This window comes from Serpula lacrymans, assembly GCF_000218685.1.
Source record: "Serpula lacrymans var. lacrymans S7.9 unplaced genomic scaffold SERLAscaffold_10, whole genome shotgun sequence".
Classification (NCBI taxonomy): Eukaryota; Fungi; Basidiomycota; class Agaricomycetes; order Boletales; family Serpulaceae; genus Serpula; species Serpula lacrymans.
The window spans coordinates 249,596-270,420 of record NW_006763299.1 but is presented as its reverse complement, the minus strand read 5'-3'; the positions used below and the strand labels follow the sequence as shown (position 1 = coordinate 270,420).

Below are 20,825 nucleotides of genomic sequence, written 5' to 3'. Positions count from 1 at the left end.
GATGCAGAGAATATTATCAATAACAACCGTACATCAAAGACTCAACTCACAGAATGGTTCACTGCCAATAAAGATCACCCTGAAGGCCGTCACATACCTTATCAGGAATATCCTCAATACTTTGTCTGGAACAAAGGTGCCAAAAAATGGACTCCAAGAAAACAACAATTTGCTATAGGGAGAATGATGTTTGTCCATCCAAGCCAAGGGGAGCGCTTCTACCTCCGTACACTGCTCACAGTGGTCCCTGGAGCAGAGAGTTGGGAAGATTTGCGCACATTTGATGGGGTTTTACATCCAACTTACAAAGCTGCATGTGCTGCACGTGGCCTGTTAGAAGATGATGGTGAATGGGATCAGTGTTTAGCAGAAGCAGGAGATATGCAGACAGGCCCTGAACTCCGTGCTCTCTTTGCAGTTATCTTACTGCAATGTCTTCCAAATGAGCCTGCAAACCTTTGGAACCGGCACAAACACAAGATTTGTGATGATTTACACCATCGCCTTCTTCAAAGAGGGATTGCCCAACCTTGAGAAGACCAGATTTATGATTATGGACTATTCTTGCTGGAATCCATACTTACTCAAGCCAACAAGCATCTTTCAAACTTCCCACCAATGCCTTTTCCTCAGCAACAATGGGAGCCTATCATTGCAAACAATCTTCTCCATGAGCAGCAAAATTATGACAAATTTGATCTTACTTTGGAGGTTGAAGATAATGTAGAGAGGCTGAATCAAGAGCAGCGGAATGCTTTTGATACCATTATGCAGTCAATCCACCATAATGAGGGAACAACTTTCTTTATTCACAGTGCTGGAGGTGGGGGCAAAACATATCTCTGTAATACAATTGCAGCCACCGTTCGAGCAAGGGATAATCATAATGTTACTCTATGTGTAGCATCCTCTGGGATTGCATCCCTGCTCTTGGAGGGTGGCTGCACAGCTCATTCATGCTTTGGAATCCCTATTCCTGTACATGAAACATCCACATGCAGGATTCCAAAAAACTCTGACCTCCATGAGGTATTGAGACATACTGGAGTTATAGTCTGGGATGAAGCGCCAATGCAACACCATCATGGGATTGAAGCATTAGATCGTACATTGCGGGACATTTTGGATAATCAACTTTCATTTGGAGGCATTACAATGGTCTTTGGAGGGGACTTCCGCCACTTCCGCCAAACAACACCTGTTGTTCCAAGAGGGTCAAGACAACACATGATTTCTGCCTCTCTTAGAAGGTCACAACTGTGGACAAAATCCATGTCTGCTATCTCACACAGAACATGCGCCTGGACCGTACTCCAGAAAGTGAAGCCTTTGCTAGCTAGCTCCTGGATGTTGGTGGTGGTCGTGGAATTGCAGGAGATGGAACTATTGAGCTTCCCGCTGTCATGCACCAAAGTTGATTGGTAGCATGGACAGGTGTCAATAACGAAGCGAATATTCAAAAAGACTCGCCTTTGCACCACACAGGCACAGTGCCACGTGGAATAGTAATTAATATTGCCCTTTTTGAACTTGTGGCTGATCAGCACCACCTCTATTAGGCAATACAGTCACGCTCACCTTTGCTTTTCCATTCGGTACTTTCCGCATTTCGGCATTTCGGCAAATTTTTGCGTCGCAACTGGCTACACATTGCATTGCGCCCTCGCTTTTGTTGTTTCCCTTACTCCATTTCCTTTGCCTAGCCCCACCATGGGCCCCTTCCTCTCCTTTTTATTCTCACCTGACGGTCGTTTCTGGATCCCCATTCTAATCCACTTTTTCGTCACCTCCACCCTCCTCCTCCTCATCTTATTTGCACCCCCACCATTTCTGATGTCACCACTTCCTATCCGCTTCCGTTGTCGATGATGAGAACTGTAGTTAGAAAACCACACACAAAACAAACTAACACACAATCCTCCCAGATTCCACCGAACTTGTTTATGGACTTTGCCTCCTAGAACAGTGGAGTGGTCTGGTTGTTCGTGGGGTGGTACGTATAAAGATCCTTCAAAGTAAAACCCAGAGGTGTATGAGTGTGGGTTTTGAGGAGGAGGGATAGTTGAATTTATAGAAGGATAGGGGCTTTGTGACGAGTATAGATGAGCACTACCTTGCTAATCGTAGCACAAGGTAGGTTTGAGAACGACAATATGATGAGGTTCCCAGTGATAGCAGGCTCCTGACGCACAAACTGTAGTGCTCAGAAGGACTCTAATCGAAAGGGATGACAATGACTTCAAAAGTGGGAAGTGACGATGACAGCAGTTAACAGTGGTAGCAGTGGGAAGTGTTGTGACCACACTGGATCACAAGTAGCAGTAAGAAGTGGACTTAAGATTGGAGAAGAAGTTTGGAATCAAGTTCTTGTTTTTTTTTTTTACAAGGTAAAATACAGGGGTTTATATAGTAAAAGAAAAGTAGGCTATGCACAGTATAGCTGTGCAAAAAGAATGAGAAAGAACATGAAGGAAGGAATGTATGCTGACGAATCCTGCGTAGGTAGTACAGGATAAGATTGTCAAAAAAAGGAAAAGAAAGAGATAGAACAATGAATGCTGTGAGTAATGTCACAGGTTTGTACAGCCATAAAGTAAAGTCCAATAGCAAAAAGAGAGCAGGAAAATCATGATGTCATGGGAAGATGCAGTAAAAAAAGGGCAAGGCAAAACACTATCAGTATCAACACAGTTCCTTTATTGTCAGTCAGGCATTCTAAAAAAATATGTGTCCATAAAAATGATTCAAAAATCAAAAATAATCACACTGTAAATGAATGTTCTGCTGAAGAAAAAGAAACTGGAGCCACCGGTCCACCACCTAGTCCAAATCCGACAGTTCCATGGCCTTACCAATGGACTGGTTGTGTTGGACCACCTGATCAAACGAGGGAGGGAGAGGAGTAGTTCCAATTTGGAACAAGTGAGTCCCAGGCAGCGTGTGGTAGGTGTAGCTGTAGCGAAGACGATGGACAAAAGATAAGTGTACCCAAGTGAATGGGACAGCGATGAACATGGGCGACGCAAGGGGATGAACCTTCTCCAGCTCAAAAACTACCCACCCACGCTCCAACCAGGCAAGACGAGCAACCAATGTTTTGATAGTATATGATGGTAGATCGACGTCATGAAGATGGACCTGTTGCCCTATTTGGACCGGCCGCCGGGGCTTTGCTGATATCAGCAGTGGCACGTGGTAGTCAACGGATCGGCGACGGAAGTGGATAGGAAGTGGTGACATCAGAAATGGTGGGGGTGCAAATAAGATGAGGAGGAGGAGGGTGGAGGTGACGAAAAAGTGGATTAGAATGGGGATCCAGAAACGACCGTCAGGTGAGAATAAAAAGGAGAGGAAGGGGCCCATGGTGGGGCTAGGCAAAGGAAAGGGAGTAAGGGAAACAACAAAAGCGAGGGCGCAATGCAATGTGTAGCCAGTGGCGACGCAAAAATTTGCCGAAATGCCGAAACACGGAAAGTACCGGATGGAAAAGCAAAGGTGAGCGTGACTGGATTGCCTAATAGAGGTGATGCTGATCAGCCACAAGTTCAAAAAAGGCAATATTAATTACTATTCCACGTGGCACTGTGCCTGTGTGGTGCAAAGGCGAGTCTTTTTGAATATTCGCTTCGTTATTGACACCTGTCCATGCTACCAATCAACTTTGGTGCATGACAACGCTCCTGGTTCAAACGTGGATGAGGGCAAGGTGGAAGTGGAGGCAACGGGTCCAATAGTCAACTGTTCGAAGAGGTCAGAAATGATGGAAGAAGGGACAGGGGAGGTGGAGTTGTCCATGAGAAGCGTTGAAATAACGCGATTGTCCAAACCAGGGATGTCCTTGATGTAACAACCAAGAGTTAGTTACTCTGGCGCACACAAGAACACACTTTAAAGGTAGTGATGAGGGAGTGGTTACCCCTTCATCAGGAAAAATGGGGGTAGCTATATAGAGCTCTATAGCACTATAAGTACTCATAAAGCTGTTATAGTGGTCAAACCTGTTATAGAACCTCTGCCATCTATAGAGCCTCATATAGCTCTATAAATGCTCTTATAGATGTTGGAAATTGTTGTGTGGCTGATTAAAAAAAATTAACACAGACAGGATTTGAACTCTCAACCTGCTAGTCAGCTTTTGGGTGACTAAGCAACCTATAGCCACACATCACATTTATCCACTACACCATGAGAGCTTATAATATGTATGATACAGGTGTTATATATTAACCTTTCATGGACTCATATTATTTTTTTACTCATAGTCACCACTTATATTTGGTAAAATTATTATTCTTATTTTATAAATATCAAAGATACAAACTACTATTTCACCAATATAGGCTACATAATCAATTAATACTGTATGATTTATTAGCCCTTTTCAGCACCTTGAACTATATTATAACTATGACCTTCACAGCTATAGAAGCTATGTAGGCTGCTATACGCTATAAGAGCACTTATAGTACCTTGCCTATAATAATATACTTGACTTCAAACACTTTTGGCCTCTTTCTATTATTGAACAAGTTTATTAGATTAATCCAGAGTTTAAGGGAATTATAGATACTTCTCTCCTTGGTTAAAATTTTGCCTACTACTATGCTATAAAAGCTATAAGAGCTATGATTGCACTGATAGTACTATAGTTTCTATGAATGCATTTATATATATAGATGGTGGCTATATAGCGCTATATAGCAAAAGGGTTTTTCCTGATGTTAAGCTGCGGAGAGTTTGTTGGTATGCAACAGGAGGACTCGCTGAGGAGTCTCCTGGATCTATTGGGGTATATATACTAATACAGAGTGTTTGTACTTATGTACTGTACAGTTGATAAAGTCAGTGGCTGATGATGTCATGGGACCTAGCCCACATGACCAGCTCCACTGTGTGAGAGAGTTGTATCTAAAAATAAGAAGAAGGCAACACAGCACGAGAAAGAGGAGTTTGAACAAAAGGGGAAGTGCCGCGTGGCACCATGTGTGAAAGCTAAAGTATACAAGGTTAAAGCGGAGAATGAAAATGAAGGAAAGGTCCGAAAATTGTGTTATCCTAACACTTGACAGCCTGGATAAGTTCGAACTTCATCCTCAACATGTCCTTTTCATGTTGTCTTTGTTCACGTTCTCTTTTAATTTGGCCTTTGGTAATCAACGTCACCTTCTCCTTGAACCATTTGTGTTGCAAGACAACGGTCTCCTTCTCCCTCTTCCGATTTTCAAAGTGTGTGCGCTCTGCAATTGCAGTGTACTTTGCATTCTTTGTGGCCATTTTACCTCCCTGCACGGCGAGTTTCTCCTCCTCAAGGTTAGTCTTTCCCTGCATGGCCTGTGCGACAGGCTCCATGACCCGCTGCATCATAGACATGTTGTCTCCCTTTTCTGGACGCAACAATTTGTCCTTGCTTGGCTGATCCTTCGTAGTGGATCGCCTATCCGTAGTGACACGCTACTCCTGGACAGCTTCTTTGTCTGATGCAGCCAGCTGATTACGAAGGGCGTTTCTGATGTTTACAGACGTAGCAGGACACTTGCCTTTTTTCGAAGCAGGAATAGATGGAGAAACAGGAGGCGAAGTAGAAGTCGGCGGTAAGTTTGAGAAAAAGTTGGATTGTCCGGATGCAGGGGAGGCAGGTGATTGATCGGAAAAGAAACTAGATGTAGGAGAGGGCGGATACTGGTTTGCGGAGAAACCAGAGTTGTTGTTGTCCGAGGTGGGAGACATGGGAAGTGGCATCCCCAAAGCACCAGAGATCGAAGATGTCTGGTATTGGGGTTGGGGTAAAGGAGACATTGGGAGTACGGGCTGACCTTGACCCTGACCCAGCGTATCGTGCTGCAGTTTAGCAAAAAGAGACTCAAATGAAGAGATGGAGTGGTTATCCCAAAACAGAGAAGATAATGATTGATGATAAGCCCCAGGAAAAAGGCTGGAAGCATTCGAGTGAAAGAGATTTGGGTCAGTTGTCATAGACAGTAACGACGTTAATGAAGAACCATAAGGCATGGACAACACAGAGGACAAAGTCATGCTCGGGTCCACATGGGAGCTGTTGTGATGGTTAACATACTGAGGCATGGAGTGAAGCCGATGGAGTTGCTGATTTGGCGGGTGGTAGTTCAGATTTAATTGGCTCGTTGTCTGCGTGTCGACTGGGTAGTGCTGCTGCTGTGCAGGGATATCCAGCGCCATGGCTGAGGCCACATCGCTTGCATCATGGTGGCTAGTATGACCCCGACCACGCGTGTTTGAGAACAGAAGATTGTAAGCCTGCACCTCATGATCTTGACCTGCATCTGATGATGTTGTGAAAGGGTTGTAGCTGGGGATCTTCCTCCAGGAGCCATGCAAACAATGGAACATTTTGAACTTGGCCGTGATTGCACCTGGTAGTATGGTCAAAACATGCAGGAAGTCAGAAATCGAACGAACTAATGTATAAATGCACCAATTGGTCCCATATACTTGGGGTTCCTCTCTAGTTGCTCAAACGTAAGACCAGCTCCAGTACGGCCCAGCTCCTGACAAGACTGACAGTATTTTTTCTTCAGCCTGGATAAATAATTGTTATCTAAATATCAGGTTCAGCTGATCAATGAATAACACTTACGAAGAGAGGTGGTTATCGACCGCCTTTGTATACCTCGCCGGATCGGACTTGAGAGTTGCACAAATAGTCGGATCACTCTCCACACCAAATACATACTGTGCAAGCTCCCCGTGTAACACCATATTGCTAGACTTAGCCTGTCCCTTCTTTCTACTCTCCTTGGTGGCATCTTCCTGAGAATCAGAGAAAAGTAAATGTCGCTTTTCGACATTCTGTTCCAGCCAGTCTAGGAGACGATCAGTACGGTCAGCAGTCCACTTGATACCTGGTCGCCTAGACTTGCGGGAACCTGGGGTGTTCCTATTGTCGACATCACTGTCAGACAATTCGTTGTTATTGTCTACATCGTCGTCAACAGGGGGTCTTGAATGCCGCGAAGGTTGTCAATGCATGGAGTGGTGAGGCACAAGCGTGGGGACGAAAAGGACTTGAGTCATTTGCTGTCCATTCCATAATACGGTCCAAGTTGAAGCGGACAGATTGGCATTATCAAAGGAATTTATTTTGTAAGCGCCGTATTTTCTTTCCAACTACGGCATGTTTACAAATCATCACTTTTATTTTTTCAGGCGCCTGAAATATTTTCAGCGCTTACTTCGAACGCTGCTATTACAGACAGCATAAGTTCACTTAACATTTTGATCACTTAACAGTGGTATTATTATTATTATTATTTATTATATAACAAAAGCATCGCACCAGTGGCAGAGCCACAGGCTGGACCTCGTCGTACGTTAATGTTACACTCTGTTCGCTTCTGTTATATAATCTCGTGTTGCGGTCTGAGTTGCCCACCTCCTTTCCAGAGCTCACCATGTATTCTGTGCTCGATATCCCGCATTCTGGCAGCCAGCCATTTACTGACTATTCACGTTGGCGTCTTCTGTGTAATGACGGAGGTCGTCACACTTGGCATTACCTTGAAACTGACGAGGAGTGTGAAGCCTGGCCTCAAAATTCAGTCGATAAATATTGGATAGGCATACCCCTGGTGCGTAACCCTAAGTCTAAACGTTCCATACAATAACCATAATCTTCTTCACAGAACCTACCAGCTCTTCCCAAACCTCAAAATCCCTTGGAGGCAGCTCGGAACGGATACACGTTCTACAAACACCTGCAATCTGACGATGGCCACTGGGCTGGCGAATATGGGGGACCTATGTTCCTCCTCCCAGGTCTTGTTATTGGTTCTTACGTCACTGGAATGAGCTTCAAGAAGGAAGAACGGTTGGAGATGATACGGTACCTCCTTAACCGTGTCAACCCAGAAGATGGCGGATGGGGAATGTGAGTACATCATCGTTCAGCGACCGGGATGTTCTGACGACCCGCGTTGCGCAGACATATCGAAGGTCATTCCACCGTCTTTGGTACCGCGCTTAATTATGTAGCCATGCGTATCCTGGGGGTTCAAGCCGACCACCCAGCTCTTGTCAAAGCTCGAGGGACTCTTCATAAACTCGGTACTGTAGTCATGATTTATCATTTATTTTTGACATTCGGTCTCATTGTTGATTTCAAGGTGGGGCTGCGGCCAGTCCTGCATGGGGCAAGTTTTGGCTTGCAGTGTTGAACGTATATGATTGGGAAGGACTAAACCCTGTTCCCGCCGAGTTGTGGTAAGCATTTCCGGTATACCTCTCGTCTTTCTGGGCAGGATTAACAACCTTCATAGGCTTCTCCCCGATTGGCTGCCATTCCACCCTCATCGATGGTGGATACATACGCGGACTGTGTACATTCCAATGAGTTATCTATATGGTATCCGTTACAAAATGGAAGAGAACGACTTCATTCGATCTCTACGAGAGGTAATACACGTGAAAGTATAAGCATGCAAAATTTTCTTAGTGCATTTTATTTTGGCAGGAACTATACCTTAAGGACTATTACTCCATAAATTGGCCAGCTCAGCGAAACAACGTCTCAGAAGCGGACCTGTATTCCCCTCATACCACCATCTTTGACCTTATCAACAAAGTCCTGGGCGCGTATGAATCGTGCTCTATCCCATCTCTTCGCAACGCAGCCCTGAAGCGTGCTTACGAGCTGATAGTCCTTGAAGACGAAAACACGCAATACCAAACTCTAGGACCCGTCTCAAAGATGATGAACCTCATTTGCAGGGCACACGTCGAAGGCCCGGAAAGCGAGGCGTACAAGCAGCATGCGATCAAGCGCCAGGATTTCATGTGGCTTGGTCAAGAGGGTATGATGATGTGTGGGACCAACGGGAGTCAACTGTGGGATATTGGTTTTATCACACAGGCCTTGGTGGAGACTGGTTTGGCGAAAGAGGAAGAAAACAAGGAGAGCCTGAGGAAAGCGTTGGAGTGGTTGGATGTTTGCCAGATTCAGGATAACCCTAAATATTACGAGAGATCGTATAGACATACGACGAAGGGAGCTTGGCCTTTCAGCACGAAAGAACAAGGATATACGGTCAGTGACTGCACTGGTGAAGGCTTGAAATCGGTTATGTATCTGCAAAATCAAGTGGAGTGAGTGATTGTATTTGTCGTGACTTAGAGTTGTGCTTAGGGTTGCGAACTAGGGGCACAGAGAAGATCATATCGGAAAGACGACTGTGTGATGCTGTCGATGTCCTGTTTACGATGCAAAATCCCAACGGAGGTTTTGCCAGCTACGAACTTGTGAGAGGCCCACAATGGCTCGAGTGGCTCAATCCTGCTGAGGTGTTTGGTGAGTAATGGCCTTTGCTGTTGAACGATGACATTCGTGTTCAACGTATTTAGGTGACATTATGATTGAATTTTGCTATCCCGAGTGCACTACGTCGGTCATCACCTCCCTATCCATTTTCAAGAAACATTATCCACACTACCGTTCTGCTGAGATTGAGTACGTGGTCTGATTTCATTCGTTGCACTAAGCTCACGGCACTCTGTAGTGTCACTATTCATCGTGCCATTGGATATCTTCACGAGGCACAGAGGCCAGAAGGCGGCTGGGTTGGCTCGTGGGGGATATGCTTCACATATGCAACCCAGTTCGCTCTTGAAAGTTTAGCACTGGCGGGAGAGAATTACGGGAACAGCAAATCAGTACAAAGGGCCTGTAAATTTTTGCTCGACAAGCAAAGAGCTGATGGAGGCTGGGGAGAGAGCTACAAGGTATGCGCCCTGATATTACCAGCTATTCTTTCTTGGTACTAAGAAGACTACAGTCCTGTGAAAAGGTGATGTGGATTGAGCATGCAAATTCACAAGTCGTGCAGACTTGTTGGGCGGCAATGGCTCTGATGTACGCGAGCTATCCCGACCCTGAGCCAATAGAGAAAGCAGTCAAGCTCGTGATGTCGCGACAATTGCCGGTGAGTGGAGTAGATATGTGTCGATCACCTGAATCAGACATTGATGAAACGTGTTTGATCAGGACGGGTCGTGGCCCCAGGAAGCTATCGAGGGTGTGTTTAATAAGACTTGCGCGATATCATATCCGAACTTCAAGTTCTCGTTTCCGATTTGGATGCTTGGACGGGCCCATAAATATCTTGGCCAGTTAGAAAGAGGGAGTTAGGGAGAAGGTCCGGGAGGAATAGGGACTGGGAGAGAGAGATATGGATTTGGGGGAGTGCTGAGAAGATGGACTGACATCCGTTCCGTCTCGACGAATCGCCACAAACCGGTGCAGGAACAAGCCCGAAGGAGCCGTAGCTTTATGTCAGAAAATAGACGCCGTAGGCAGCGATCGCAGTGCTACGCCTGTTATATATTTCATTCCTTACGGGCAATATAATCTGATAAACACACTTGATGACCACTGAGCTCGCTGTGAGGTGTGTGGGGGTGTGTGGGGTGAGCGTGTGGTGGTCTGGTGGAGGACAGGGTGGTCAGATGGGCTGATGATAAATGCAGCAAGCGAATTCGGAATTCGAGTCGGCCAAACAAATGGCAAATGGATGATGTGCTTTCTAGCAATGCGTATAAGGCTTTTTCAATCCGGCTCAAAAATGCCTCATCTTTTCTCTGCTCCAAACGCTCTCACAGCAGGTCTGTATCCATTTCTCTTCCGTCCCACTCACCAGCGAGCTCATCGTTCTCTCCCAGAATCACACAATGTCGACGGCCACCTCTGCAGTGGCCCGTATAGCCTTTCTGTCTTCCGACACGCTTGTATATTCACAGCCCACGCTCTCAGCACCCTCCCCATTCCCATCTCAATTCACTTCTCTATCTACAAAGTCTGAGCGACGACCTACTGTTATTGCTGTCCCGTCTGGAGCCGATCCCGGCTCTACGCTTTTGCGAAATAACTCGGGCAGCCTTCTTTCTTTTGCAGCACCGTCGGTGTCCCAGACTGTCATAAGACTCGTTCTCCATGCCGCAGAACTAGCTTCCCTACCACTCGTCCTTCATCTCTCCGTTAAAAACGACCTCTCCGACGTGCTCTTGCTCCGCTCAGCCGTTCCCTTCTTCATCATCTCCTATAATGCCCAACAAGCTCACGACAATGCACTCCTGGCTTCACGTCTGGCACGGACTGAGAAACAGGCTGTGGTTCATGTCTTTTACGAGGGTGGTGCGGACGATGTTGTGGATGAAATCGCTGAGGACCATGTTCAGCCATTCCTTCTCGCTGGCAAACCGTCGACCACGAACGGCCATTCGAACGGGAATGGTGTAGCTGCGAACGGGAATGGTCATGCTAATGGTTCAAATGGCTACCACTCTCCAGACCCATCTGCTTCCAGTGAAGCGACAGCGCTGAACCTACTCAAGACATACGAGTCGGCAGCTCTCACCACTGTCAACACTGTCCGACGCACTGTGCAGCCCATTACAAAGCTCGGGTCCAGTGAACCACACACTGTCATATTCACTCTCGGAAACGTTCCTGATTCTCTCCATCTCGATGGGGTATCTTTCGTTTCGGTTGGCTTGCTCACTCCCCTATCCCCATCTCGCATACTTGAAGCCATCCCGACGTCCGTAACCCAAATAATCGTCCTGGAACAGCTCCATCGCTGGAATACGAAATGGACACCTCTCTATCTCGATATCGTGGGTGCCATACATCAGCGCGAATCTGGGCAATGTCCGCAGATCCAGGAAGCATACTTCAATGAGCCCAGCCAGTTCACTCCCGTCAACGTGTTGAAATTAATACAAACAGCATCATCGCAGCCATCGTCTACTCCTCTGCACTTGGGTGAAGCTGCTGTCGCCGCCCCACAACCTTCGCTTGAAACCCCTCACGTCCCGAAACACGAAGCTTCTTACACAAAGATATTGGCACATCTATTTGGAGAGAGGTTGGAAGTCTCTAACTCACCTTCCCTAGTCCCTCAACAAGGTGCGATAGCGACCAGTCCGGAATATGCATTGGGTCGGGTTCGTGGGCAGGTGGATCAGCGTTCCGAGCTCGTTCGCGCTGTCCAAAAGCTAATGGAATCGAAGGACATTGACGAGGAGCTTCACAAACTTCTCAGTGGGTGGCTGCTCGCTAAGGATCATGGTACGAAAAGTCGGGAGCTGGGCAAGCAGATCATCTCAGCACTGGAATCGTCCAAATCATTCATCCCAGCCGCCGACCGCATTCTCGCGCTGCGCAACCAGTTCCCTGCGCCCTCTAGATGGATCATTGGCTCAGATGCTTGGTCTTATGACCTTGGTTCGTCAGGGCTGCACCACGCCATTGCCTCTGGCCTCGACATCAATATCCTGATACTCGACACTCTTCCATACTCGTTACGCAACTCTGGTGACCCGCATCGCCGCAAGCAGGACGTTGGGCTGTATGCTATGAACCACGGAGACGTTTACGTTGCGAGTATCGCTGTCTACTCGTCGTACTCTCAGGTGTTGCAGTCCCTCGTGGAGGCTGACAGACACAAGGGCCCTAGTGTTGTCCTGGCGTATCTTCCATATCAGACTGAAGATTCGTCAGCTTTGGATGTACTGAAGGAGACCAAACTCGCCGTTGATGCTGGCTATTGGCCGCTGTACCGATGGGATCCCGTGAAGGAGCAGCAAGGCAAAGAGCCATTTACCCTAGACTCGGACGCGGTTAAGAATGATCTGCAGCAATTCCTTGACCGCCAAAACCACCTGTCGCAGCTCGTCCGATCCAAACCTCAGCTCGCAACTGACATTGTCAGCAGTCTAGGCGAAAACGTGAAAGAGGCCAGAAGACGTCGCGCACAACAGACATACGACGATCTCCTGACAGCGTTGGATGCACCCCCGTTGTTGGTTTTGTATGCCTCGGATGGCGGTACGGCAGAGAAGTTCGCAAAGAGGCTCGCAAATCGGGGCAAGGCGAGGGGGTTGACGACGACTGTGGCTACGATAGATTCGATGTCTCTGGACAGTCTTGCTCAGGAAGAGTTCGTCGCCTTTGTCACATCTGTTGCTGGACAAGGAGAGCCTCCGCAGAATGGTAGAACGTTCTTCAAGGCGATCAACGCAGCCGCCGGTCGAGGCGAACGGCCTTTCTCCAAGCTTCGTTACTCCGTTTTCGGCATGGGCGACAGTCACTACTGGCCTCGACCGGAGGACGCTCACTATTACAACAAGCCTGGAAAGGATCTTAGTGCTCGTCTGGAGCAGCTGGGAGGCGAACGCTTCGGTGACCTCGGTCTCGGTGACGATCAAGATGCAGATGGCCCCGAGACTGGGTATAAGGTCTGGGAGCCCCTAGTCTGGAAAGCCTTAGGTGTCGACTCGATCGAGGTCCAGGAAGCCGAACCTGAGCCTATCACCAACGAGCATATCAAAGCTGCATCTGGGTTCTTGCGAGGTACGATTGTCGAAGGCCTCGAGGACACTACCACCGGCGCACTAGCAGCCAGCGACACCCAGCTGACAAAGTTCCATGGTATCTACCAGCAGGACGATCGTGATATCCGTGACGAGCGACAGGCGCAGGGGGTCGAGCCAGCTTATAGTTTCATGATTCGTGTGCGTATGCCGGGAGGAGTTTGTAAGCCTGACCAGTGGTTGGAGATGGATCAGATTGCGGACGAACATGGATGTGGGACGTTTAAGATTACGACTCGCCAGACCTTCCAGTTCCACGGTGTCATTAAGAAACACCTAAAGCCTTCCATCCAGGCTATCAACAGAGCGCTGCTGGACACCCTGGCCGCGTGTGGTGACGTTAACCGGTATGATTTGTTTCTGTCGTTGTGGATCCTATAATACTTACATGGTGTTTGTAGAAACGTGATTTGCTCGGCGATTCCTTCGTTATCGAAACTTCATGCCCAAGTCTACCAATTCTCGCAGGATGTGAGCACCCATCTGCTTCCACGCACTACGGCCTACCACGAAATCTGGCTTGATAAGAAGATGGTTGCTGGCGAGGCTGTCAAGGATTTCGAGCCTCTCTATGGAGAATTCTATCTTCCTCGTAAAGTGTGTCGACCTTGTTTATCATCTTATATGACTCTTTCGTTGACTTAATGATTCTCTAGTTCAAAATCGCAGTCGCCGTTCCTCCTACCAACGACGTCGATGTATTTGCCAATGACCTGGGTTTCATTGCCATCGTAGACAAGTTTGGTGAACTTGCTGGCTTCAATGTCACGATCGGAGGAGGTATGGGTGTCACACATGGCAACAAAAAGACCTATCCTCGTGTAGGCGATGTCATCGGTTTCTGTACTGTTGAACAGGGCCCTCTTGTTGCAGAGAAAGTCATGCTTGTCCAGAGAGACAATGGTAACAGAACTGAGTAAGTCTATCATGTTTGTCAAACGGTGCTCTAGTAACTCATTGCAACCCCTGCGTTTCTAGGCGTAAGGTGACTAAATTAAGAATTGCTATATACCTTTCATGTGCTGACTGTTCTGTAGAACGCCCGTTTGAAATACACGATTGACAGAATGGGCTTGGACGTGTTCAAATCCGAGGTAGAGCGTCTTCTAGGCTACTCCCTACCCCCTGCACGCCCATACACCTTTGACCGAAACATCGACGACTTCGGTTGGAGCACGGGTCAGAATGGAAAGCACCACTTCATGCTCTTCATCGAAAATGGCCGCATTCAAGATGAGCCAGGTCGTGACTTCAAAACTGGTCTTCGCGCCGTTGCGAAGATACACAAGGGGACATTCCGATTGACTGCAAACCAGCATCTCGTCATCGCTGATATAGCGTCGGCAGACCTTCCTCAGATCAAAAGTTTGCTATCGGAGTACAAGCTAGATAATCTGAATTATACGGGTCTTCGTTTATCGTCGTCTGCGTGTGTGTCGTTCCCGACATGTGGTAAGCTCCCTTGCGCTATGACTCCCCTTCTTGATTTCATAATTGATGGGCATTGCGAATGTAGGTCTTGCCATGGCTGAATCCGAGCGGGTTCGTGGAAATGGTTATGCACTCGTGTTATTAGGCTGATTCGATCTGTTTTCTAGTACTTGCCCATCTTGATAGACAAGGTCGAAAAGATGTGTGAAGAAAATGGACTGCGTAATGATTCAATAGTGATGCGTATGACTGGCTGTCCTAATGGATGTGCACGACCATATGTTGCTGGTACGATTTTCACGTCTAAGTCCAATTTCTTACATGCATTTGCTCATCGACGTATGACAGAGGTTGCTTTTGTTGGTAAATCGCCTGGAACCTACTCCATGCTGCTCGGCGGTGGCTACTACGGCCAACGTCTCAACAAAATCTATCGGGGTAATTTCTTCCACCTTGCGTTTACTTTGGTTGCCAGCATCAACTGAAACTGGCTATTTTTAACAGAAAATGTGTCTGAGCCTGAAATGCTTGCTATCCTTGGGCCGATGATTAAACGATATGCTCTTGAGCGTCAGGACGGTGAGCACTTTGGAGATTTCGTGATCAGGGCTGGATACATCGCGCCAACGACGTCTGGCAAAGAATGGTATGAGGGTATGGGAGGCGAGGGCGAGTACCGCGAGAATACTGTATCATAACGAAACCACACCGACTTGATTTTTTCTTCTTATGTGGCGTTCATTGTATGCGAGACACTTTGGGGTACCTTACATGTTTCTTTTTTCTTCTTTTTTACAAACAATAGACACTGGCACCATTATCCATTATTTCAAACAGACACGAAAAAAAAAATTGATATGACTTCTCTTCTCTTCCCTTTCAGCTGTATTGTCGTCCGTATTAAGAAAGTTACAAAAAAAAAGTATGTGAATGTGACTACGGTATCGATGATAGATGACTTTGTCTTCCTTTCATGCCTTCTTGCTCGCCTTGGCTTCTGCGAGCGTCTCCTTCAAGGCACTGATAATCTTGTCAATGTCTCCACGCTGAGCATCGATCGCGCTGACTCCCATGTGCCTGTGATACGGTTGTCAGTACCTGATAGAACCAATCAAATGCATCAAGATAAGAAGAAGAGTCGAAACGTACCCGATACGGAAGTACTTCGCTGCAAAGGAGTTCCGTCAGTTCCATGAAACACCCCAAGGGGGGGCACGCGAGCGCGTGTGATGGATGGACTTACTCTTGACAGCAGCATGCAAACCTCCAGCTACGACGATGTCCTTCTTGAGCAGACGAGGCACCACGTCACTAGCTTCGAGTCCATCTGGGAAATAAAGCTTGAGGACACGCGCGAGGGCGAGTTAGTACATGTTGCAAGCACCAAAAAAAATGTAAGGATGTGTAGGGCTCACAGCTGTCATGCCGTTGGCTGCGACCTCAGTGCTGAGAGGAAGTCCTTTGAATCCCATGGCTTCGGCGGCTTTCTTTAGTCGGGAGCTAGCATCCTTCTGGAGCTTGAACCGCTCTTCGAGCGTCACAGAGCCCTTTGTGATTTGGGACAACGAGGCGTGGAACGCGTAGATGAGGTTGACGGGAGGAGTGGCGAAGTAGCCTGCAGTGCCGGCTTCGTATGCTTTCATAATGGGCAACCACCTAGAAGAAAACGTGAGGATCGATCGGGAAGAGCGCGGTGGGACGAGTGAAATACGTACTTCTTCCAGCTGCCATAGTATGATGTTATACGCGTCTTACGAGTCTCGTACACCTGGACATCGTTAGGAATTCATTTTATATTGTTCGATGGATGGCATTGTCTCACCTTCATGGCTCTCTCGCTTGCGACGACGATGCTGAGACCGGGAGGAGCGCCGAGGCCTTTCTGGCTAGCTGTCAAAACGACGTCGATGCCCCAGTCGTCGAATCGAATTTCTTCGCTGGCAACAGAGCAGACGGCATCCACGACGATCTTGTGCAAATCATGGTCAGCTTGAAAATCACCCAATCAAGCACAGATTAGATTACCAGAGTTTCTGGTGAGACTTTTCGGACCACCTCGGCCACTGCTTTGATATCAGACAGGACACCTATAAAAGTGAGAATTGATGTGAGCTTTTTGAGCGGCTGTGAAGGGCTGTTAGAGAAGTGCCTCACCTGTGGATGTATCTACGTGTGTGACGGTGAGGACTTTGTATTTTTTGGACTTGAGCGCGCGTTCTACTTCGGCTGGACTGACCACGGAGCCTAGATCAGCCTTGACTTGGTCGACTTTTGCTCCGTAGGTTTCCAAGCTAGATTATTGCAAAAGGGGTTAGAACGGGCAAAAACGAGGAAATTGAGTGATGTGACGGACCAGTCTGCGAAACTGTCTGCGAAGTAACCGCTGTGTAGGACAAGTACATTTTCACCCGGTTCCACGAGGTTTGCAGAGACCTGTCATCAAAGAGCCATCAGCTTAGGCTCCTTAAAGCAGCATTCGAAAACAAAAGATCACCTGATCCCAACCCAGAGTACCTGACCCTGAGATAAGGAATGGCTGAGCGGACTTGGTGTAAAGAACGTCTCTGGATAGGTGATGTGAGTATCACACGACGTCAAGTGGTAATTTAAGAACCTTACCTGGTCATGCGAATGCAATCTCCGAATACGGCTGCGAAATCGAGAGACATGTGGGAGACGAGAGGGTGCGCATTGGCGTAGAGGACCTATGGAGTGTGTCAGATTAGCTGAGGAGGTGTATCTCGTCGACGAACCTCATCAGTGACTTCAATAGGACCGGGGATGCTATAGATGGCCGATTAGCAGGATACGGCAGTGACAAGATCGGACCTACGTACACCAAGAGCCTTGCAAGGACGGAAGCAGCTACACGTTAGTGCGATTGTCACGATGGCAGGTAGAACGACATACTTGTGCGATTGCTAGCATGTCCGGGAAATAACCATCAGTAAGTCATCGGGTGGGAGGCAAGTTATGCGATGCGCACCTGTCTGAACTGGTTCTGGGAGGACATTTTTGTTGCTGAGGATGATCTGAAGAAAGTACGAGGGAGAGATTTGACGGTGGAGGGGAGGATATTGAGATTGCGAAGAGCACTGAGGGAAGTCATAACAGGTGACAACATTCCATGTGAAAGCCGGTTCCGTCTTGATATTTGCGGAGGGGCGGGAACGGGACTTGCTGGTGCTGTATTTCTGTCCGTGTCCACTCTAATTCCATCCATATCCAGCAACAGCGAACATGGACGTCCGTTCGGGATGCTCTTCTGATGCTCCCATCACACCTTATAGTGTCTTCACTGTCATTTACGACAACCCTTCCTTGTAAAGTAGATGTATTCATAGAATTATGCAATGTATCTCCTACTCTCCTCTCAGCGCCCTGCAACTATCCGCGTCGCCTCTCCGTCAACCACCCCATTCGTCTGGCCCCCACCAACAATCCCTGCAACCGCCTTCTGCATGTCCGTCCATTCCGACTCCCTTGGTATCCCCATGTCTCCAATATCGTAAACGTACAGCTTCCCGTCACTCCCTCCTAGTGCCGCACGCCGGCCATCTTTCCGATCCCATTCTAGCTTGTTGATTGCACGACCAGAACCAACGTTCGTCGACACCGTAGGCACCTAGAAGAAAACAACGGTCACAAGGGCTCACCAAAACAATGACCACGACCAGGCTAAAAAAACTCACCTCTGTGTCCGTATTCAGATTCCACAGATCAAATTTGCCAGATCCATCCACAGTTCCGAACATGGCGGGATGTGCTGGATGCCATTTCACATCGTACACATAGTCATCTGCTTCGTCGAATGAATATATAGGTGCTATCGTGTGCGCCGTCGTAGATGGTTTAGCAAGTGATTTGGCCCGCCAAAGCTTCACAGTCCAGTCAACAGACGATGTCAAAAATAAGTCAGAGAAGTCCACTGGTCCCACAAGTGGATGGAAGTTGAGGCCCATCACAGGGCCTGAGTGGCCTTTGTATATATCATACTGATTCAGCCCTGCCTTGGCTCCTGCACGGTCGTATCTATTCGCTTGATACACGTTCCCTTCTTCAGTTCCCACCCAAAACGTAGTCGTTTCGTTGTCTGGGAAGTCTAACGTGGTGATTGCCACTTCTCCCGTCTTGTTATGGCCGGCATGGACTAATTCAAGCGTTTCCTAAATATAATTCAGCTTTTGAAATTCCCAGCGCAACCGAAGACAAAAATCTCACCTGAGGCTGAGCAAGCATATCCACAAGCCAACTACACACAGTTCCGTCTGTGCTACTGGTTATCAAATTATGTGCATTCTGTGTTCCAACCATTTGCATTGCATATACAGGATGTGTATGGCCAGCAGCGGAGAGGGGAGTTTTCAACACAGGTAAGTGCTTTGAACGGGTATCCCAAAGCAGAATTTGACCCGAGTATGTGCCGCCAAACACGAGGTTTGAGTGGAAGGGAGAAAAAGTCACCGAAAGTACATCAGACTGTATATTTTTCGAACCAAGTGAGCACGACAGCTTGGGAAGACGATTCACGACAGACCTGAGAGTGAAACACAAACTCTGGTCTCTCCAGAAGATGAAGATTCCAGACGAGAACAATCCCATCGGGCTCATTAAGTGCTGCAGGATTCTTGTTATAAGATGCAATGCTAAGCTCCGGGTACTACAATTGATTAGTGGTTTTAATGGATGTGCAGTCGGGTCCGAAGATATTCTTACTTTAGGTGACCAATCCACATCTGTAACTGAACGATTCTTTCCATAACGCTCATCGTAGAAAGCACACACACGTTTTACGCGTTTCCCCTCTGAATCGTCTCTGAAGATAGTAATCAGCGGTAGACTCAGAAAATAGGCCACGAGCTTACCCCCCAGAGTCAGCACCGATGGTGTAATCACGGATATAATCATATCCGTCATTTAGGGCTCGTTGTAAAATCTTTGACGACTGTTCTACAAAGTCCAAGAACTCGGGCGCGGCGAGAATACTCGCCCTTTCCTCTTCCGTTAGTTCTGAAAACGGTGTAAATTTTAGAAAATCCTGTCGCTGGTGATAAAAACGGCGCACGACTAACCGCGCATCTCCTGTTCGATCTCTTTCTCAAGTTGTATACTTTCTTCCTCGAGGTCGTCGTCGCGAGCATTCCGCTCTGCTTCGAGGTCTCGCTGGATTTGCTGTCGGATGTCTTCCTCGCGGAACGTCGGTGATTCCGTTTCTACAGCGGTGGTTTGTACTTCCTTGTTGTATATCACGCGCTCCTGAAGGACATAAAAGATATTATAGCAAACGGAGAGATAGGGTAACAAATCATTCATTGCTCACCCGCTGTGGCAGTTCATACAGCTCCTGTTCGACATCTATAAGGTCCGGAACGAATCGAGGAATCATCGTCCTAGCAAAGTCATGTATAAAATGAGATTAAAAGGTGGCTCTGCCTTCTCTCACCTCTCTATTACATGGTCGGTTGCAGAATTAACAGACTGAACGAGCGTTGTACCGATACTAGGACGGTCAGACCCAACATCACTTTGTCTGCTAAGCCTCCCCGATATTGACAGTGCAGAATATCCGGATAGAGTGTTTGGGGCAGGGCGAGGAGGTGTACCAGGCAGTGAGGATGAAGGTGTCACATCTGATGTGCTGCTGAGCCCTCCCACCAACGCATTGACCAGATCATCGACATCTCTGCGAGCTATGGAAGGACCTCCCGTCTGTTCTCAAGTGAGAACCACGCATTCAGAATCGTAAATGTGATACTGAGAGGAGATAGTTGGGATACTCACGTCTGATTGCCTCCTCTCTGTCTCCGCCCGCTGTCTGTCAGCTCTGGCTTTCCTTAGTTCTGCAAGTTTGGCCCTTTTCGCCTCGATTTCTGCCCTTCGTTTATCCGACATGATGTATTACAGAGAGTGTGTATTATGTAGAGCACAGACTTTAATGAGGAAACTGCAATAATGTGGTGCTGGTTCACGAACGCGTCCACTGAGTGACTGTTACG

The 20,825-nt window shown here is 47.6% G+C and overlaps 6 protein-coding genes across 6 annotated transcripts; 2 read left to right on the top strand and 4 right to left on the bottom strand.

Annotated features, from left to right (window-relative positions):
• Nucleotides 1–5,055: 5,055 nt before the first annotated feature.
• SERLADRAFT_440151 (uncharacterized protein) lies at nucleotides 5,056–5,370 on the bottom strand (the record flags this gene model as incomplete). The annotated part of the gene is made up of 1 exon (XM_007320609.1): nucleotides 5,056–5,370. The coding sequence occupies one exon, from the start codon at nucleotides 5,368–5,370 to the stop codon at nucleotides 5,056–5,058; it is 315 nt and encodes a 104-aa protein (XP_007320671.1).
• Nucleotides 5,371–5,451: 81 nt separating this feature from the next.
• On the bottom strand, nucleotides 5,452–7,152 carry SERLADRAFT_440150 (uncharacterized protein; the record flags this gene model as incomplete). Its single annotated transcript, XM_007320608.1, has 4 exons — nucleotides 5,452–6,389; nucleotides 6,452–6,555; nucleotides 6,614–6,976; nucleotides 7,148–7,152. The coding sequence occupies 4 exons, from the start codon at nucleotides 7,150–7,152 to the stop codon at nucleotides 5,452–5,454; spliced, it is 1,410 nt and encodes a 469-aa protein (XP_007320670.1).
• A 275-nt stretch (nucleotides 7,153–7,427) lies between these two features.
• On the top strand, nucleotides 7,428–10,388 carry SERLADRAFT_451021 (uncharacterized protein; the record flags this gene model as incomplete). Its single annotated transcript, XM_007320607.1, has 11 exons — nucleotides 7,428–7,604; nucleotides 7,659–7,903; nucleotides 7,958–8,079; nucleotides 8,139–8,235; nucleotides 8,292–8,427; nucleotides 8,486–9,117; nucleotides 9,171–9,319; nucleotides 9,373–9,478; nucleotides 9,528–9,750; nucleotides 9,804–9,950; nucleotides 10,013–10,388. 11 exons carry the CDS (start codon nucleotides 7,428–7,430, stop codon nucleotides 10,154–10,156), a joined length of 2,178 nt encoding a protein of 725 aa, XP_007320669.1.
• Nucleotides 10,389–10,695: 307 nt separating this feature from the next.
• Nucleotides 10,696–15,527, top strand: SERLADRAFT_440148 (uncharacterized protein; the record flags this gene model as incomplete). The annotated part of the gene is made up of 9 exons (XM_007320606.1): nucleotides 10,696–13,745; nucleotides 13,800–13,995; nucleotides 14,055–14,314; nucleotides 14,377–14,383; nucleotides 14,436–14,850; nucleotides 14,915–14,940; nucleotides 14,997–15,117; nucleotides 15,178–15,267; nucleotides 15,334–15,527. 9 exons carry the CDS (start codon nucleotides 10,696–10,698, stop codon nucleotides 15,525–15,527), a joined length of 4,359 nt encoding a protein of 1,452 aa, XP_007320668.1.
• A 104-nt stretch (nucleotides 15,528–15,631) lies between these two features.
• On the bottom strand, nucleotides 15,632–17,951 carry SERLADRAFT_394828 (uncharacterized protein; the record flags this gene model as incomplete). The annotated part of the gene is made up of 15 exons (XM_007320605.1): nucleotides 15,632–15,906; nucleotides 15,979–15,997; nucleotides 16,073–16,169; nucleotides 16,245–16,485; nucleotides 16,545–16,597; nucleotides 16,652–16,798; nucleotides 16,855–16,916; nucleotides 16,984–17,120; nucleotides 17,183–17,262; nucleotides 17,324–17,393; nucleotides 17,449–17,534; nucleotides 17,583–17,613; nucleotides 17,667–17,675; nucleotides 17,740–17,750; nucleotides 17,816–17,951. 15 exons carry the CDS (start codon nucleotides 17,840–17,842, stop codon nucleotides 15,801–15,803), a joined length of 1,176 nt encoding a protein of 391 aa, XP_007320667.1.
• A 195-nt stretch (nucleotides 17,952–18,146) lies between these two features.
• Nucleotides 18,147–20,808, bottom strand: SERLADRAFT_451019 (uncharacterized protein; the record flags this gene model as incomplete). Its single annotated transcript, XM_007320604.1, has 10 exons — nucleotides 18,147–18,454; nucleotides 18,522–18,995; nucleotides 19,051–19,308; nucleotides 19,367–19,489; nucleotides 19,546–19,645; nucleotides 19,695–19,839; nucleotides 19,902–20,085; nucleotides 20,150–20,219; nucleotides 20,273–20,538; nucleotides 20,611–20,808. 10 exons carry the CDS (start codon nucleotides 20,719–20,721, stop codon nucleotides 18,203–18,205), a joined length of 1,983 nt encoding a protein of 660 aa, XP_007320666.1.
• Between the last annotated feature and the right edge of the window lie 17 nt (nucleotides 20,809–20,825).